This window comes from Lissotriton vulgaris, chromosome 2_2 (assembly GCF_964263255.1).
Source record: "Lissotriton vulgaris chromosome 2_2, aLisVul1.2, whole genome shotgun sequence".
Taxonomy (NCBI): domain Eukaryota; kingdom Metazoa; phylum Chordata; class Amphibia; order Caudata; family Salamandridae; genus Lissotriton; species Lissotriton vulgaris.
Window position 1 is genome coordinate 89,642,147 of NC_141688.1, and position 15,666 is coordinate 89,657,812.

General features: G+C 49.2%; 1 protein-coding gene across 2 annotated transcripts in view; it reads left to right on the forward strand.

Annotated features, from left to right (window-relative positions):
• EDC3 (enhancer of mRNA decapping 3) overlaps window positions 1-15,666 on the forward strand; it is a 330,103-nt gene that overhangs the window by 107,632 nt on the left and 206,805 nt on the right. For both annotated transcript variants that reach the window (XM_086959342.1, XM_086959343.1), the window contains exon 3: window positions 61-374. In XM_086959342.1, the coding sequence (XP_086815468.1) occupies window positions 61-374 (314 nt within the window). The remainder of the gene's footprint in view (window positions 1-60; window positions 375-15,666) is intronic.

Here is a 15,666-nt window from a genome sequence, read left to right on the forward strand (position 1 = left end):
AAGTGTTTTCATACCCACTGTATATTTAGTTAGTTGATGAACTTCTTTCTCCGTGTTTAGGGCTGGAGACATAACCGAGTTGAAAATTCTGGAGATCCCAAGTGCCAAGGATAATCGGATGTTTGTGGACCCTCAGCAGATAGATCAGATTACCTCTGCTGTCACGTTTCCAGCTGGCAACAACCAGAATGGTGTGAGTAAGGTGCCAAAGAAGCCTATCACTTCAAGTAGTGCCCCTCAGAGCATCCCCCGAATGGTTGACATAAGGAGCCAGGATTTGATTAACTCCCCTCAGCAAAGCTCCCAAAGCTACGTGGAGCGACAACTCGAGTCCTTGAATTCATCGAAAGCTTTCCGGCGCAGACACAACTCTTGTGAGTATTCAGGAAAAGTTGGCATTATTTCCTTTTTTTTATCTGGGTTTGTGGTGAAGGCGAGACAAGCACAGTTTCCTGAAAGCAAGTTTTAAGATATTTCTTTTTGCTGTTACCACCTTCAGGAGAGGAACATTTGAAAGTATAGTGCCCAATGCTGCTTATTTCCTCGTCCATTCATTTTCTAGGCACTTATGGAGGTTCCTCATCCGTTAGTACTGGAAAATCCGCAAAAGGCCCAAATCACACAAAAAAACACAAAAGTTTTGATAATTTTGACTGAGGAAACCCTGTTTTAACAGGCATGTGATCAAATCTAGGTGAAGCTTTAATCTGATAAAAACAGGTGAGCATAGCTGGTGGTAAAGGTTGCCCTGGGAACTGAGGATAATTGATAAAATATATGGGCTATTCGCAAATATTTAGTTGTGTTGAAATTGGATGAATTTTCTAATGGAGGCCGTATTGAAGTTTATAATTGAACCTAATTCTTAGCGCTTCAGTCGATTTCTTGGGGATTTTAAGGACATTCTTTATAGAGTGCCTACAATACTAACTTGACACGGCATGAAAGCATGTACAGTACGCACTGGTCACCAGGAATAATCTGCATTTAACTCACAGTCCCTACTAGAATTGGCTGAAGGCTTATAAGACAAAGGGAATGGCCTTTGGCCTCCGCTTCGTGGTCGACATTACCTGCCTGTTATAACTTACGACTGTGCTCTGTGAATACTGTGCATTGGTATTTAACCTTTTGTCATAAACTCGGACCAGTATTACCTCTAAGAATCACAATCTATGACCTGAACCTTTATTCTCTGGCTCTGGCATTTGACCATGCCTTGTGGATGGTGAATCCTCCGCTTTGATGTCCTCACTGTACTGGCGTGGAATAGCATGCAAGAGTTTCTGGTGGATACTTCTTACTCCAGATCCCTCACCTTTTTAAATGATTCCCCAGGCACTAGACTGGATAAAGAAGATTTTACAGCAGTAGACCAGCATGACATTAGGTGGAGCCGTGCAGCTCTACATAGGCTTCCTTCTGCCCAGGTTGTGAGGGTGTGGAGCTGCATATAAGGGCCTTTCTTCCATGTTGACGCCAGATCCTTTCTTTCCACGCCTTTTAAACGTGGATCTTTAACTCTGCACCCCTTTTAATTGGTTCGATTACATTTTTTTGTGTTGTTTTTAATGAACTCAGCGTGCAAGGGATTCATGCGTCCACCTAAAACTACTGGGTTCAAAACATGCTGACACTGCCGTAAACATGTGTTGGTGATGCACCCCTATGAGGCGTGCCTTTGGTGTTTGGGCTCAGGGCACGATTCAAAAGGAATATGCTATCTTTAGACGTTGGGGATACCGGTTTTCCTCTACCTCGATGACTGCTGTTTAAGTCTGGCTCTACGCAGTCCATTGCAGTACATCTATAAACTATAGCTAACCTCCTGATATCGTTGGAGTTCCAGAACAACGAACTGAAGTCACACTACTTAGCAGAGAATTTCTTTTATAGGAGTAGTCTTAGACACAGTGCAGTTTGGGGCTTTCCTCTGTCGCAACAAGCATAGGACATAAGGGCTCTGATGCTGATGTTTTATCGTCTGTCCTGGATCTCGGTGAGAGCCGCTCGGAGGCTACTAGGCCTGCTGGCCGCAATCCTCCTGCTTGTTTGTTTTGCAGTGAGGTCTTATGTCTCAATGGACCCAAGACCAATGAAGCCAGTTGGATGTCATCCATTTTTTGGAGAAGACTACACAAGATCTGCAGCAGTGACTGTTCAACTGCAACTTGACCAACAGGAGACCCTCTTCCTTACTTACCCAGAGCTGGTGGTGATGACAGATGTATCACTGTTGGGTTGGGGGGCCATCTGGGAGAGGAGGAGATAAGAGGACTTGTCTCCTTCGGAAAACTGCCTCCCTATGAGTTTGTTGGAGTTGAGGGCCATTTACATAGTGTTGAAGACCTTCCTCCCTTCCAAAGGTGGCTGGTACAGGTTCTCAGACAGCAACACTGCCATTTGGTACAGCGACAAGCAGGGCGGAATGTGGTATTGGGTCCTGTGGCGTAGGTTGGAATTTCTAGAAATGTGCCCAGGTGTTAATCACACTGCAGGATCTTTCAACTATAGGGCAGACTAGCCAGCTAACAGTACCTGAAGTATCACAAATGGTGGCTACTCCCCAAGGTGGCACAATGTGTGTTCTGACAATGGGAAGAACTCTGGCGAGATCTTTTTAATGCTCATCGAGTGCGCACTGTCAAAATGTTTGCACTTGCACTGCATACAAACGTCTCCTGCTGAGGGTCATTGGGAGGCCAAGAACCCCAATTGTTGCCACAAGTAGGTTTCCCACAGCGGAATTGTTCAGATCTTGTCTGAGGCCCGCCCCTTTTTCCACCACTCTGCAAACGCGCCACCTGGTGCACTATTGGTAAGGAGATGAAGTCCCCTTGGCTGCTGATGGTCGTTGGGGGCCAAGATGCTCTTTTGTTTCTACAAGTAAGTCCCCCACAGGGGGTTTTCTCAGACCTGAATGGCGGCTCGCTTCTTTTCTCAACCACTGTGCAAAAGTGCCTCCTAGCACACTACTCTGGGAGGATGAAGTCAAGGTGGGTAAACACCTCTTTTCTGTTTTGGCAGAGATTTTGCTGAACTCCTCATTCCAAGTTGAGGGCGTAGTGCCAAAACTCCCCAAGGTCTGCTGACAGAGTGAAGTTTACCGTCCAACCCTATCAGAGACAGACACACACACACACACACTCACAGACCCACTCATACTCCTATACCCACTTACAGCACCACTCCAACTCTCTCACACCCACTTACAAACCAACTCAAACACTCATACACCCACTGAGACACTCATGGACTTACTCACACACACTGTTTCACAGGTTAGTGGTTACAGGTAGGAAATAAAATGTAAAAAACTTTAGAAATTCACTTAAAAAACAAAGGTTACAGGGACGTTATAGCTAGGAAATAGATTTTCTTTTACTTAGAAATTCACTATAAAAACTAAAGTTGCATGGATGTTATAGTTAAGCTCAAATTTCACTTGTGCCAAACAGTGAAATTTTGCCGTTATAGTTACCTGACCTAACTGTAACTTATAGCACTGCAGTGCACTTCTTATGACCTCACATATTACATTACTTATGACATGGTCAGTGACATCCCTGATGACATCTCAGATGACATCTCTCATGACATCATCCACAGAACCCGTCACACACACCCATCCAACCTCTTGAACTTACACAACCACTTACTTATCCATAGAGCCTATTACACACCCACTCACACGTAGAGCCTGATCATACAAGCAGCCACTTACCCATACAGCCACTCACGCAACTACACACCCATACAGCTACTTACACACCCAGTTGTTTACCTGTACAGCTACTTGCGCTCACTCATTCACCCATACAGCCTCCCAACAGAGCAACTCACTTACCCCATACAACCACTTACATATCCACTCACACATCCATACAACCACTCATACAGCCACTCACTCACCCATGCAGCCAATCCCACAGACAAACACTCTTCCATGCAGCCACTCGCACACCATCTCATTTAACCAAAACCTCAGCCACTCACCCATACAGCCACTAACACACCCAGTCACTCAATCATGCAGCCACTCACTCACCCACACAGCCACTCTCACACCCACAGCCACTCACCCACTCATACAGCCACTCACTCACCAATACAGCCACTACGTCACTGACACAGCTATTCAGACACCCCCTTATACACCCATACCGCCACTCACACACCTGTACAGTCCCTCAGATACCCACTCACACACGGATACACTCCCATAAACTATGCTAAAAAATGGAATCACTCAGTAATATACAAATTATACTAATTTCATTTTTATGGTACCTTAATATAAATTATTAATAATATAACAAACAAAGACGTTTAGAAAACACTCACAATCACTAGTTGATGTTATTAGAGATGTCACCAGTGATGTCACTGACCATGTCATGAGTGATGTAATATATGAGGTCATAAGCAGAGCATTGCAGGGGCGTAAGTTCTAGTTAGCTCAGGAAAGTACTTCTTTTGGCATGGTTACCCCCACTTTGTGCCTGACTCTGAATGTGCTCTGGGTGCCTGATAATCAGGTTCCCAGTGACTGTTCTTTCCCAAAATTGTACCTTTGTTTCCACAACTGGCATATCTCTGGCCCACATATGAGTCCCTTGTAAAAGGTACCAGTGGAACCAAGGGTAATGTGACCTTCGAGGGTCTCTAAGGACTGCAGCATGAATTATGCCACCCTAGGAGGCCCCTTACCTAACACATGCATAGTGCCACTGCAGCCTGCATGTTTTAGTGCAGCTAAAAGTGAAGAGTCGACCTGGCTCACATCCCTGTGTGCCAGGCCTGCCAGCACTGCAAGAGGCATAGGTAAGTCCCCCTACAGCAGGCCTTACAACTCTCAGGAAGGGTGCACTATACCTCTTTTAAGGGCATAACTGCATGTGCAGACAAGCCCCTATAGTGTTTAAGTCCATTCTTAGACATGATAAGTTTATAGTTAAGCCATACTGAGTACATGGGTGGAGAGCTTGTCAGTGCGAGTTCCATAGGTCTGTGATGGCTTCACTGAATCCCAAGATGTTTGGTATCAAACATCTCATATTAATGAGCCCACACTTATGCAAGTGTTGGATTAAATAATAAACACACTCAGAGGTGTCCCCTGAAAACCTACTAAACCATTAGTTTGTGCCTGACTGGTCTGCACCAGCCTGCCACTTCTAGACCTGTTTCTGACCCCCTGATGTGAGAGCTTTTGATCTCATGGGACAAACTAAGCCTGCTCTGGGTGGAGGTGCTTCACACCTACCCCCAAACAGGAACAGCATTGAAGGGCAGTGAGCCTCAAAGGCTTCCTGACGTTTGTTATGCTAGCCAAGGCCTCTCCAGCTTGTGGTGATGTCCGCCCCCTGCCCAACCCCCACTTTTGGCAGCAAGGTCGGCGAGAAAATGAATAAGCAGAAGTGAGTCTCCTCTCAGTCAGGACTACCCCTTTGAAAATCCTCCGTATTGCTTTTGACTACTGTAGCTACTAGGTAGGTGTTTGCTCCCTCTCCAGAGGGAGTTGACATACAAAAGTTGTAGTCACCTTAAAGGTAAGTAGCCCATTGGCTACTACCTTCTGATCCCTGTAATGCTACTAATTTTAGTAATTAGGGGCACCCCTGAACCTTAATTCTCAGATTCCTGGCGACCTGAAGAAGGACCGAAGAGCCGTACCTGCACTGAAGACTCAAACGATAAATGACTTGGCCCCAGCCCTACCGGACTGTCTGCATCCCTCGAAGATACCTGCTCCAAAAAGCGACTCGTCCTGCGGGGCCTGCACCTCCAGAACTCTTGGAAGGCTGTCTGACTTCCCTAAAGAAGAACTACTCCCAAGTACAGCGGCCACTTCCACAAAGCAATCAAGAACTCCAGTGCCCTGCTGAACCTACTCAATGGAGGCCACAGCGCAACCGTGCCAAAGACTATCCCGTCAGCACCTAGCGCCAGGTGCCGTGGTCCTCTGGACACCCACAGGTATTCTATAGCAGATGTCCGAGCCTTGCAGCACGGGACGCCGCAACTACTGCTGCCTTGCATCTTCTTGCTCCACACCAGCACCTTTCATCTGCCAACGATGTCAGTTCACTTTCAACCTAGGATCGCCCAACCTCGCAGAAACCCACACCTCTCCCACACCGCTGGCCGACACCACCTCGGAACCCCTCCAATGCCCCTAATCAATGCCAGATCACTCTGCAAACATGCCTCTGAAGTCTGGGACCCCATCTCCACCCTCACCCCGATGTGACCTTCATCACAGAGACGTGGCTAAACCCTGCATCGGCCTCCGACATTGCCACCACGATTCCCAACGGCTGCAAAATAAAGCACCGGGACCGCACCAACAAACATGAAGGTGCCATCGCCATCATTCACAAAGAATCAAACCACTGCACCACCACTAAAGACAAAACCAGCACAATTATGGAAAACCTGAATTTCCAACTTCACACCACAACAAAACAACCATCAAGGGCACGCTGGCCTACAGACCTCCAGGACAACGAACTGGCTCTGCAACACCATCACAGACTTCAGCGCCCCACTCAACATCAAATCGAAGCACTACATCTTCCTTTGAGATCTCAACTTCCACCTTGATGACCCAACAGGCACAAACTCTGCCAGCCTCCTGGAACAAATGGACAACATTGGCCTTACCCAGTTGGTCACTGACCCCATACACAAAGCTTGACACTCACATCCAGTAAGAGTCAAATGCATCCATACCACTGAACCTTTAATGAATACTCCATCGTCCACTTCACCATCGCAGGACCACCCTGCATGCAAGCCAGCTGGTACACTCCCGAACTCAGCACAATGAAACATAGTTGTAAACAACTGGAATGATGATGGCCCACCAGCAGAGATGAGAGACCGAACAACCTTCAAGTCAGCCCTCGACCAAAACCACCATCAACTCAAAGACTAGAAAAAGGTTGCCTTTGCAGACTGCATCGAGGCGAGCACCAACCACACCGAGGAACTCTTCACCATTGGAGAGTTCTCCTGTGCAGCAGCCACCGAATACACTCCCTCTAAGGAACTCTGCAATGCTCTAGCAAATCACTTCCACAACAAGATTTCCACCATCTAAGGGAACCTTGACCTGCCAACCTCCCAAGTCGCCCCACTCAAGGCTCAATTGACCAACATTTCACTGCATGGGAACAGCTCAACATACCGTACAAAAACAGCCATAATGAACTCCATCCACTCAGGAGCATCCACCGACCCATGCTGCCACCGCCTTGTCAACCTAGGAAACTACGCTGATGTCAGACCTCTCCTCAAGAAGCCCTCTGCAGACCCCAAGGATCATGCGCAGCGGACGCGCCCCATGCGCACCGAAGGCGCGCCAAAGGTAAGCCCGTCTACGCCCGTCTGCGCCTGGACCGCGCCCAGCGCCAAACCCCCTGGCCCCCGCAAAACCCACTCCACCCGCATAACGTACGACGACGCAACCCTCTCAGCACTCAACTCCGTCCGTCTCCCAGAATGCTACCAAGCAGCCCCAGGACACACCCATGGACCCTTCACCTGCCACTCCTGCAATTTCGACTGCATCAAGACCCACACCAAATCCACAAACTCCAAACAGAGCTCCGTAACTAACCACCTGAAGTGTATCCTGCTCAATACCCGCTCGGTTCACAAACACGCAACTGAACTATGGAACCTACTAGACACCACGTCGCCGGACGTCGCCTTTCTTACAGAAACCTGGATGAACGCCTCATCAGCACCCGACATCGCCATAGCCATCCCGGACGGCTACAAGATCATCCGAAAGTACTGCATCAAACAAACAGGAGGAGGCATCGCCATCGTCCATTAGAACACCATCCGCATCACGACCAGTTCAGACGATAGCCTCTCAGCCGCCGAACACCTTCACTTCCAGATCCACACCGACCCCAAGACCACACTCAGAGGCACCCTCATCTACAGGCCACCAGGACCCCGCACACAATTCAGCGAAGACATCACTGACTTCATCAGCCCACACACCCTCCCCTCCGAGGACTACATTCTACTGGCAGACCTCAACTTCCACCTGGAAAAGAACAACGACGGCAACACCACCACCCTTCTGGACAACGTCGCCAATCTCAGACTCAAACAACTTGTAGACACCCCCACCCACTATGCCGGGCACACGCTCGAACCAATCTTCTCCTCCAGCAAGCACATCTCCTTCAACCACGCCACAGAACTCCATTGGACGGACCACAGCTGCGTTCACTTCAACTACAAAAAGACCATGACCCACAACAACCCACAACCAATTCCCCGCGGAAACTGGAACAAAATTTCCACTGACCAGATCCTCACATCGCTTCACCAAAACCCTCCTGCCAAATCATTGGACCCAAACCAAGCAGCCATCAACCTCTCACAATGGATCACCCACAGCGCTGACGAATTAGCACCCTTGAAAAACCATCAAATCAAACAAGGTAGCAAAAAAGCCCCCTGGTTCAATGATGACCTTAAGAAATTCAAGAAGATCTGTCGCACCCTCGAGAAAGCCTGGCGAAAAAACCCAACCACTGACAACTTGACCACCTTCAAGAACGCCACCCGCAAGCACCACCAACTGATCAGATCCACCAAGAAATCAGCATTCAAGGATCGACTCGACAACGCCCACAACAGCAAGGAACTATTCAACATTGCCAAAGAGTTTACCAACCCCACCGCCGGCACCAACGACATCACTCCCTCTCAAGACCTCTGCGTCTCTCTAGCCTCGTTCTTCCACAACAAAATCGCTGACATACATAACAGCTTTGGCGACCAATCCACCCCACCCACCCTCGAACCAAAAACCCCCACCAACAACCTTTGCCCCTGGAACCCAATCACCACTGAAGATACCATCCGCTTGATGAACTCCATCCACTCAGGATCGCCAATCGACCCATGTCCCCACCACATTTTCAACAAAGCAGACTCCATTATCGCACCCCATCTCCGAGATGTCATCAACTGCTCCCTCAACTCCGCTACCTTCCCGGAAAGCTGGATACATGCCAAACTCAGCGCCCTCCTGAAGAAACCCACAGCAGACCCCACTGAACTTAAGAACTACCGCCCCATTTCGCTCCTCCCATTCCCTGCCAAAGTCATTGAGAAAACCGTCAACAGTCAGCTCGCCGCCTTCCTCGAATCCAACGGCTCCCTCGACCCATCACAGTCCGGCTTCCGAGCCAAACACAGCACCGAGACCGCCCTCATCGCAGCAACTGACGACATTCGAACTCTTCTGGACAACGGAGAAACTGCTGCCCTCATCCTACTTGACCTCTCCGCAGCCTTGGACACAGTCTGTCATTGCACCCTTATACAACGCCTCAGCAACGTCGGAATACAAGGAAAAGCATTGAACTGGATCATCTCGTTCCTCGCCGGAAGAACCCAGAGAGTCCGCCTCCCCCCTTTCAAATCGGAAGCCACTGAAGTCATCTGCGGCGTTCCACAAGGATCATCACTCAGTCCCACCCTCTTCAACGTATACATGAACCCCCTCGCATCCATCGCACGCCAACACAACCTCAACATCTCCTACGCAGACGACACCCAGCTGATCCTCTCCCTCACCAAGGACCCAAGCACCGCCAAAACCAACCTACGCGATGGGATGAAAGAAGTGGCCGAGTGGATGAAGAAAAGCCGTTTAAAACTGAACTCGGACAAAACGGAAGTCCTCATCTTAGGATCATCCCCCTCCGCTTGGAACGAAACTTGGTGGCCACCGGCCCTGGGAAACGCACCCAAACCAACGGACCAAGCACGTAACCTAGGCTTCATCCTGGACTCCTCCCTCTTGATGACCGGACAAGTCAACGCCGTCTCATCATCATGCTTCAACACCCTACATATGCTCAAAAAAATCTTCCGTTGGATCCCCACCGAAACAAGAAAGACGGTCACCCATGCACTGGTCACAAGCCGACTGGACTACGGATACACCCTTTACGCCGGAACCACAGCCAAACTACAGAAAAAACTCCAACGCATCCAGAACGCCTCAGCCAGACTCATCCTAGACATCCCCCGCCAAGCTCACATTTCCGGTCACCTGAAAGACCTCCACTGGCTCCCCGTCAACAAGAGAATAACGTTCCGTCTCCTCACCCACGCACACAAAGCCCTTTACGACCTAGGACCCGAATACCTCAACACGCGCCTGACCTTTTACACCCCCACCCGCCAACTACGATCGTCCAATCAAGCCCTCGCCGCGATTCCACGCATCCAAAGATCCACCATGGGGGAAGATCCTTCTCCTACTTAGCGGCCAAAACCTGGAATTCTCTCCCCACCCACCTCCGCCTTACACAGAACCACCTCTCCTTCAGAAAACAACTAAAAACTTGGATATTCGATAAGTAACGTACCCCCCCCCTCCCTCAAGCACATTTAAGACCCTCTGGGTGAGTAGTGCGCTATACAAATTTCAACTTGACTTGACTAGAACGCCGCCCCATCTTGCTGCTCCTGTTTTCCCATCTCGCCAAACACCTGGAGAGAAACAACCTGCTTGACCCCTCTCAATCAGGTTTTCGAGCCAACCACATCACCAAGACTGCCCTGATTGCCGCCTCAGACTACATCCACACCCTACTCGAAAGAGGAGAATCGGCTGCCCAGACCATTTTTGACCTCTCTGCAGCCTACAACATAGTTTCCTACCACACACTCATAGAGACTGCATCAGATCAGAATTAATGGAGATGCATTCAGATGTATTACATCATTCCTCACAGAATCCTTCTGTTTCCAACCCCCCCAACCCGACCCCCTTCACCTTGCAATCCAGGAGCACCATCTTCGGTGTCCCTCAAGGTTAATCATCCAGCCCCACCCTCTTCAACATCTACATGATGCCACTAGCCGAAATCGTCAGAACCCACAACATCAACATTTAAGCCGACGACACCCAGCACTCAGAAGATCCCACTACAACGAAGACCAACTTCATGAAGAATGTTGCAGCCTGGATGAAGGAAGACTGTCTGAAGCTCAACACAGACAAGACCAAAGTGCTGATCTTTGGTGACCATACCTCTCTCTGGAACGACAACAGGTGGCCCGCAGAACTCGAACTCACCCCCACACCAAAAGACCAATCTTGCAACCTTGACATCATCCTGGACAGCAAACTGACATGAAATAACAGATCAAAACAGTCTTCTCGGCCTGCTTCCACATACTATATATGCTCCGAAGAATCTTGAAATGTCTTGCAAAGCACCAGACAAACTGTTGCACAAGCCCTAATCCACAGTCGTCTGGACTACGGCAACACACTGTACGCAAGAACCACCATCGAACTAATGAGAAGGCTCCAGATGATACAGAACTCAGCAGCCAGACTGATCCTCAACCTGTCGAAACAAACGCCAATCACCCAGCACCCGAGAAACCACCACTGACTCCCATCCAGAAAAGATAGCAATAAAAACTTCTGGCACGCCTACAAGTCTTTCCACGACTAAGGACGTGCATACATAACCACTGCCTCAACTTCCACCAACCATACAGTAACCTTTGCTCAACAGACACTGCGCATCCGCCGTAGCCACAGTGGAGGACGTTCCTTTTCCCACCTAGCTGCCAAGTCCTGGAGCACTCTCCCCCTCCACCTCTGAAGATCGCCTTTGTTGGCAGAAGAGCAATCATCAGGAGAAACAATATTACCTTGCATTAGCCGTTGTGTCGGAGGCAGTTAGATTGTATCCAGGCTGTGCTGCAGAGGGAAACAGACCGTCCGAGTGGAGTTGGCTCTCATTCCCTAACTGCATCAGACAGGGCTGTACCAACAGGCGAAGTTGCAGTAAGAGGAGCTTCAAATCCACTGCCACCCAGCACGTGTAGCCCAGACCTGGCCTCTGTTGTGAGCAATATGCCTATCGTGTGACCGACCGGAGAGGCAGAGCTCCGGTCAACCTGCCGGAAACCAACGCCGCTTGCTGGTGGAACCACAGCCCAGCACTTAAAACATGCGATAAAATACAGCAAATTATAGCAATTAAGGAGACCAAGTGGCCAGCGGCACTCCACTCAGCTACTGAGCTGCGAAGAAAGAGGAGGCTGCAACAGCTTCTTAGAACTATGGAGAGGTCCTGGCATCATCTGATTGGATGTTTATACTTGTTGAACTGTGACTTTTTTCCTTGGGTTTACAGGAAATGAAAAAGTAAAGCGTAATCCTCGCCTCCGGTCCTGCCATAGAACTGAAGTGCACCATTGGGGAATGAGCAGAAGCCGAAGAGTGTTCTGTAAATGAAACCTATGGAATTCAAATAAATGAAAACTATTGATAACATCATCTATTCCTGCGTCTGGTTCATAGTCCAAAAGGAGTATAACCAGACACCCTCCTTCCTTGTTTTTAATTTTTACACTTCCTACTTTGCGGTCCGATTGCGTCCTGGCTGCGAGAACCACAATAGGTGGTTGTGAAGGATTTGTCAATGAGGCAGCTGGTTTTAAAAATGGTGTGGGTCGGCATGAGGAGCCAATGAAGATCCATGAGGATGGGGTGATTTGATCATTTTTCTTCAGGCTCTGGATGAGATGTGGTGCGGCAGGCAGGGTGCCCTTAAGGGCTGCCAGTTTGGATACTGGAAGGCCATGTTGCTGGGTGTTAATCAATCAATCAATCAAAGACATTTATAGAGCGCACTACCTACCCATAGGGTCTCAAGGCGCTTGGGGGGGGAGGGGGCCGTTACTGCTCGAACAGCCAGGTCTTGAGCTTCTTCCTGAAGGAGAGGTGGTCTTGGGTAAGGCGCAGGTCGGCTGGGAGGGAGTTCCAGGTCTTGGCGGCCAGGTAGGAGAAGGACCTTCCTCCTGTTGTCGCTCTCCAGATGCGTGGGACGGCGGCGAGGGCGTGGCTGGCTGATCGGAGGTGGCGTTTGGGAGCGTAGAAGTTGATACGGTTGTTGAGGTAGCTCGGGCCTTGATCGTGTAGGGCTTTGTGTGCGTGGGTGAGGAGCCGGAAGGTGATTCTTTTGTTGACGGGGAGCCAGTGCAGGTCTCTCAGGTGTCCGGAGATGTGGCTGTTTCGTGGGATGTCGAGGATGAGTCTGGCTGAGGTGTTCTGGATCCGCTGGAGTCTCTTCTGGAGCTTGGTGGTGGTTCCGGCGTAGAGGGCGTTGCCGTAGTCCAGTCGGCTGGTGACGAGGGCCTGGGTGACGGTCTTCCTGGTCTCGGTGGGGATCCACCAGAAGATCTTCCGAAGCATGCGCAGGATGTTGAAGCATGACGAGGAGATGGCGTTGACTTGCCTGGTCATGGAGAGGGAGGAGTCCAGGATGAAGCCCAGGTGGCGTGTGTGGTTCGTCGGTTTGGGTGCGGTGCCCAGGGCGGGGGGCCACCAGGAGTCGTCCCAGGCGGAGGGCGAGGAGCCCAGGATGAGGACCTCCGTCTTGTCTGAGTTCAGTTTCAGGCGGCTGGTCGTCATCCACTCGGCTACCTCTTTCATCCCTTCGTGCAGGTTGGCTCTGGCGGCGGCGGGGTCGTTGGTCAGGGAGAGGATCAGCTGGGTGTCGTCGGCATAGGAGATTATGTTGAGGTTGTGTTGACGTGCGATGGCCGCGAGGGGGCACATGTAGACGTTGAAGAGGGTAGGGCTCAGCGAGGATCCTTGAGGGACGCCGCAGATGACTTCGGTTGCCTCTGACTTGTACGGTGGTAGGCGGACTCTCTGCGTGCTTCCGTCGAGGAAGGAGACGATCCATTCCAGTGCCTTCTCCTGGATTCCGACGTTGCCGAGGCGCTGCACTAGGGTGCGGTGGCAGACCGTGTCGAAAGCTGCGGAGAGGTCTAGGAGGATGAGGGCCGCTGTCTCTCCGTTGTCCATCAGGGCTCGGATGTCGTCGGTGGCGGCGATGAGGTTACCACCATCTATAGTCTCAAATTCTACATCTTCTTTTTCGTAGTCCTAACTTTTGCTTTTCTGTCTTTTGCCTATGCTTTTTAAAACATTTTTACTGTATCTTTACTTTTTATTTTTTGATGCGGTATGGTGCTCACTAATCAACCTATGCCTCATGAAGTTGTTGTCTTCGCCTATAACAGGACAAAAGGGCCTAGGTTGTCAGTAGTCTCCAGTACATGGTGCTTCTCCTGCTTGTGATATCTATTTACTGAGCGAGGCACTTCCCTAGGTCTACACATATTCCAAGCTGGCCTATGACCCAAACTTCTCTCCCATATTATCCTCTTATACAACAGCATACAATAGTACTGCTGAAGCAGTGACATTCACATCTGGGTGTGGCTAATCTGCAGGATCTTCATACTGAGCCACCTTATTCCGCCCAAAATACTTCTTGGTATTGAGTTAATGGAAGACTATCTAGAATTTTTCAATACAGGTTTAATTTCCACTGTATTTAAATCTAGCTGTGAACCTTCCCCAGCCTCCCTCCCCACCTTTGAACTAGTCCCATTTCTTTGTCCGTGTGCTCATTAAAACTCATGCTAATCCTGTTTCTATGATGGAAGTCCTATATTGGAACTCACCCCTATACAACCAGGGCTGGTATATTAATTCTCTTAAAAACCCTCATTATTCAGCACTGGCAATATTATCTGACAAAGGAATAGAAGAATAGCTTGTATAAGAAAAGGCAATGGCAAAAAAAAAATTGCCTTACAGTTTTGTTCTTTTCTCACAGTTAATTGTTGGTTAACTTCACAAGTGGGACAAGGGCATAGGGTTCGTAGAAACATGACTGTCCAATACTTCTGACATCACATCTGAAATTGCAGTTTGTTTTTAAAAAAACGATTACGATTAGCCATTTTGGTTTAACCCCCTTAATTGAAAAATGCCCAATAGTAGCTAATATTTTTCAACACTTCTGTAATTTGCATTCCCCTAATGTGCTACCTATTTCTGCTATCTTTAGTCTAGACATGTCAGACACCCTCTATCCGCTACAGCAAACTCGCAGTCGTACCTGCTACATTGCAAGTCAGTCTGTGTTACCTTGAGGCACTGTCATTTCTGAAAGTATTTAGAGTTAAAGGCAGCCAGTGTGTGCAGCCTAATTCGATAACAGCTTTAGCGTTGCTAGCATATTCAAACTGTCTTCAGGTACTGTGATTGATAGGAAAAAGGGCCCCTCCTTTTTACCTGTTTTTAGGTCTCGCTCTCGAGACCTATTGTTGTTGAGATGCCTCTCAAGGGAGACAGACCGGGGCACGCGCAGATTCTTGCAGATTCCGCTTTGTGGATGCGCACGTGAGACGCGCCTGCCACAAAGCGTGTGCGGGCGGCGCAGAAGCTTCACTCGACAGCGCCACTGACCATTTCCGCACCCACTACCGTCCCGCCCCCCTCCCCATTCAAGCAGCCCGTTGTATTCTTGTTTATGTAGACTCTAATGAATTCTAAAGAATGTGCTAGGTACCGCTGTGAGAGTTTATACGTTTGCTGGATGGTAGCTGTGTATCTTAATCAATGTGTTTTCTCAACTACGGTTACTCTGATTTCTAACGTTTCAACTCTCTGGAACATTCCGAAGTTTACCAAACACATTATATCTACGCAGTGCTCCCCGTAGTGTATCCTCTTGAATCCCCGCAGAAATGCATGTTAGTGACACTTAAGACACCACTAATGCGCCTCGGTTGGAA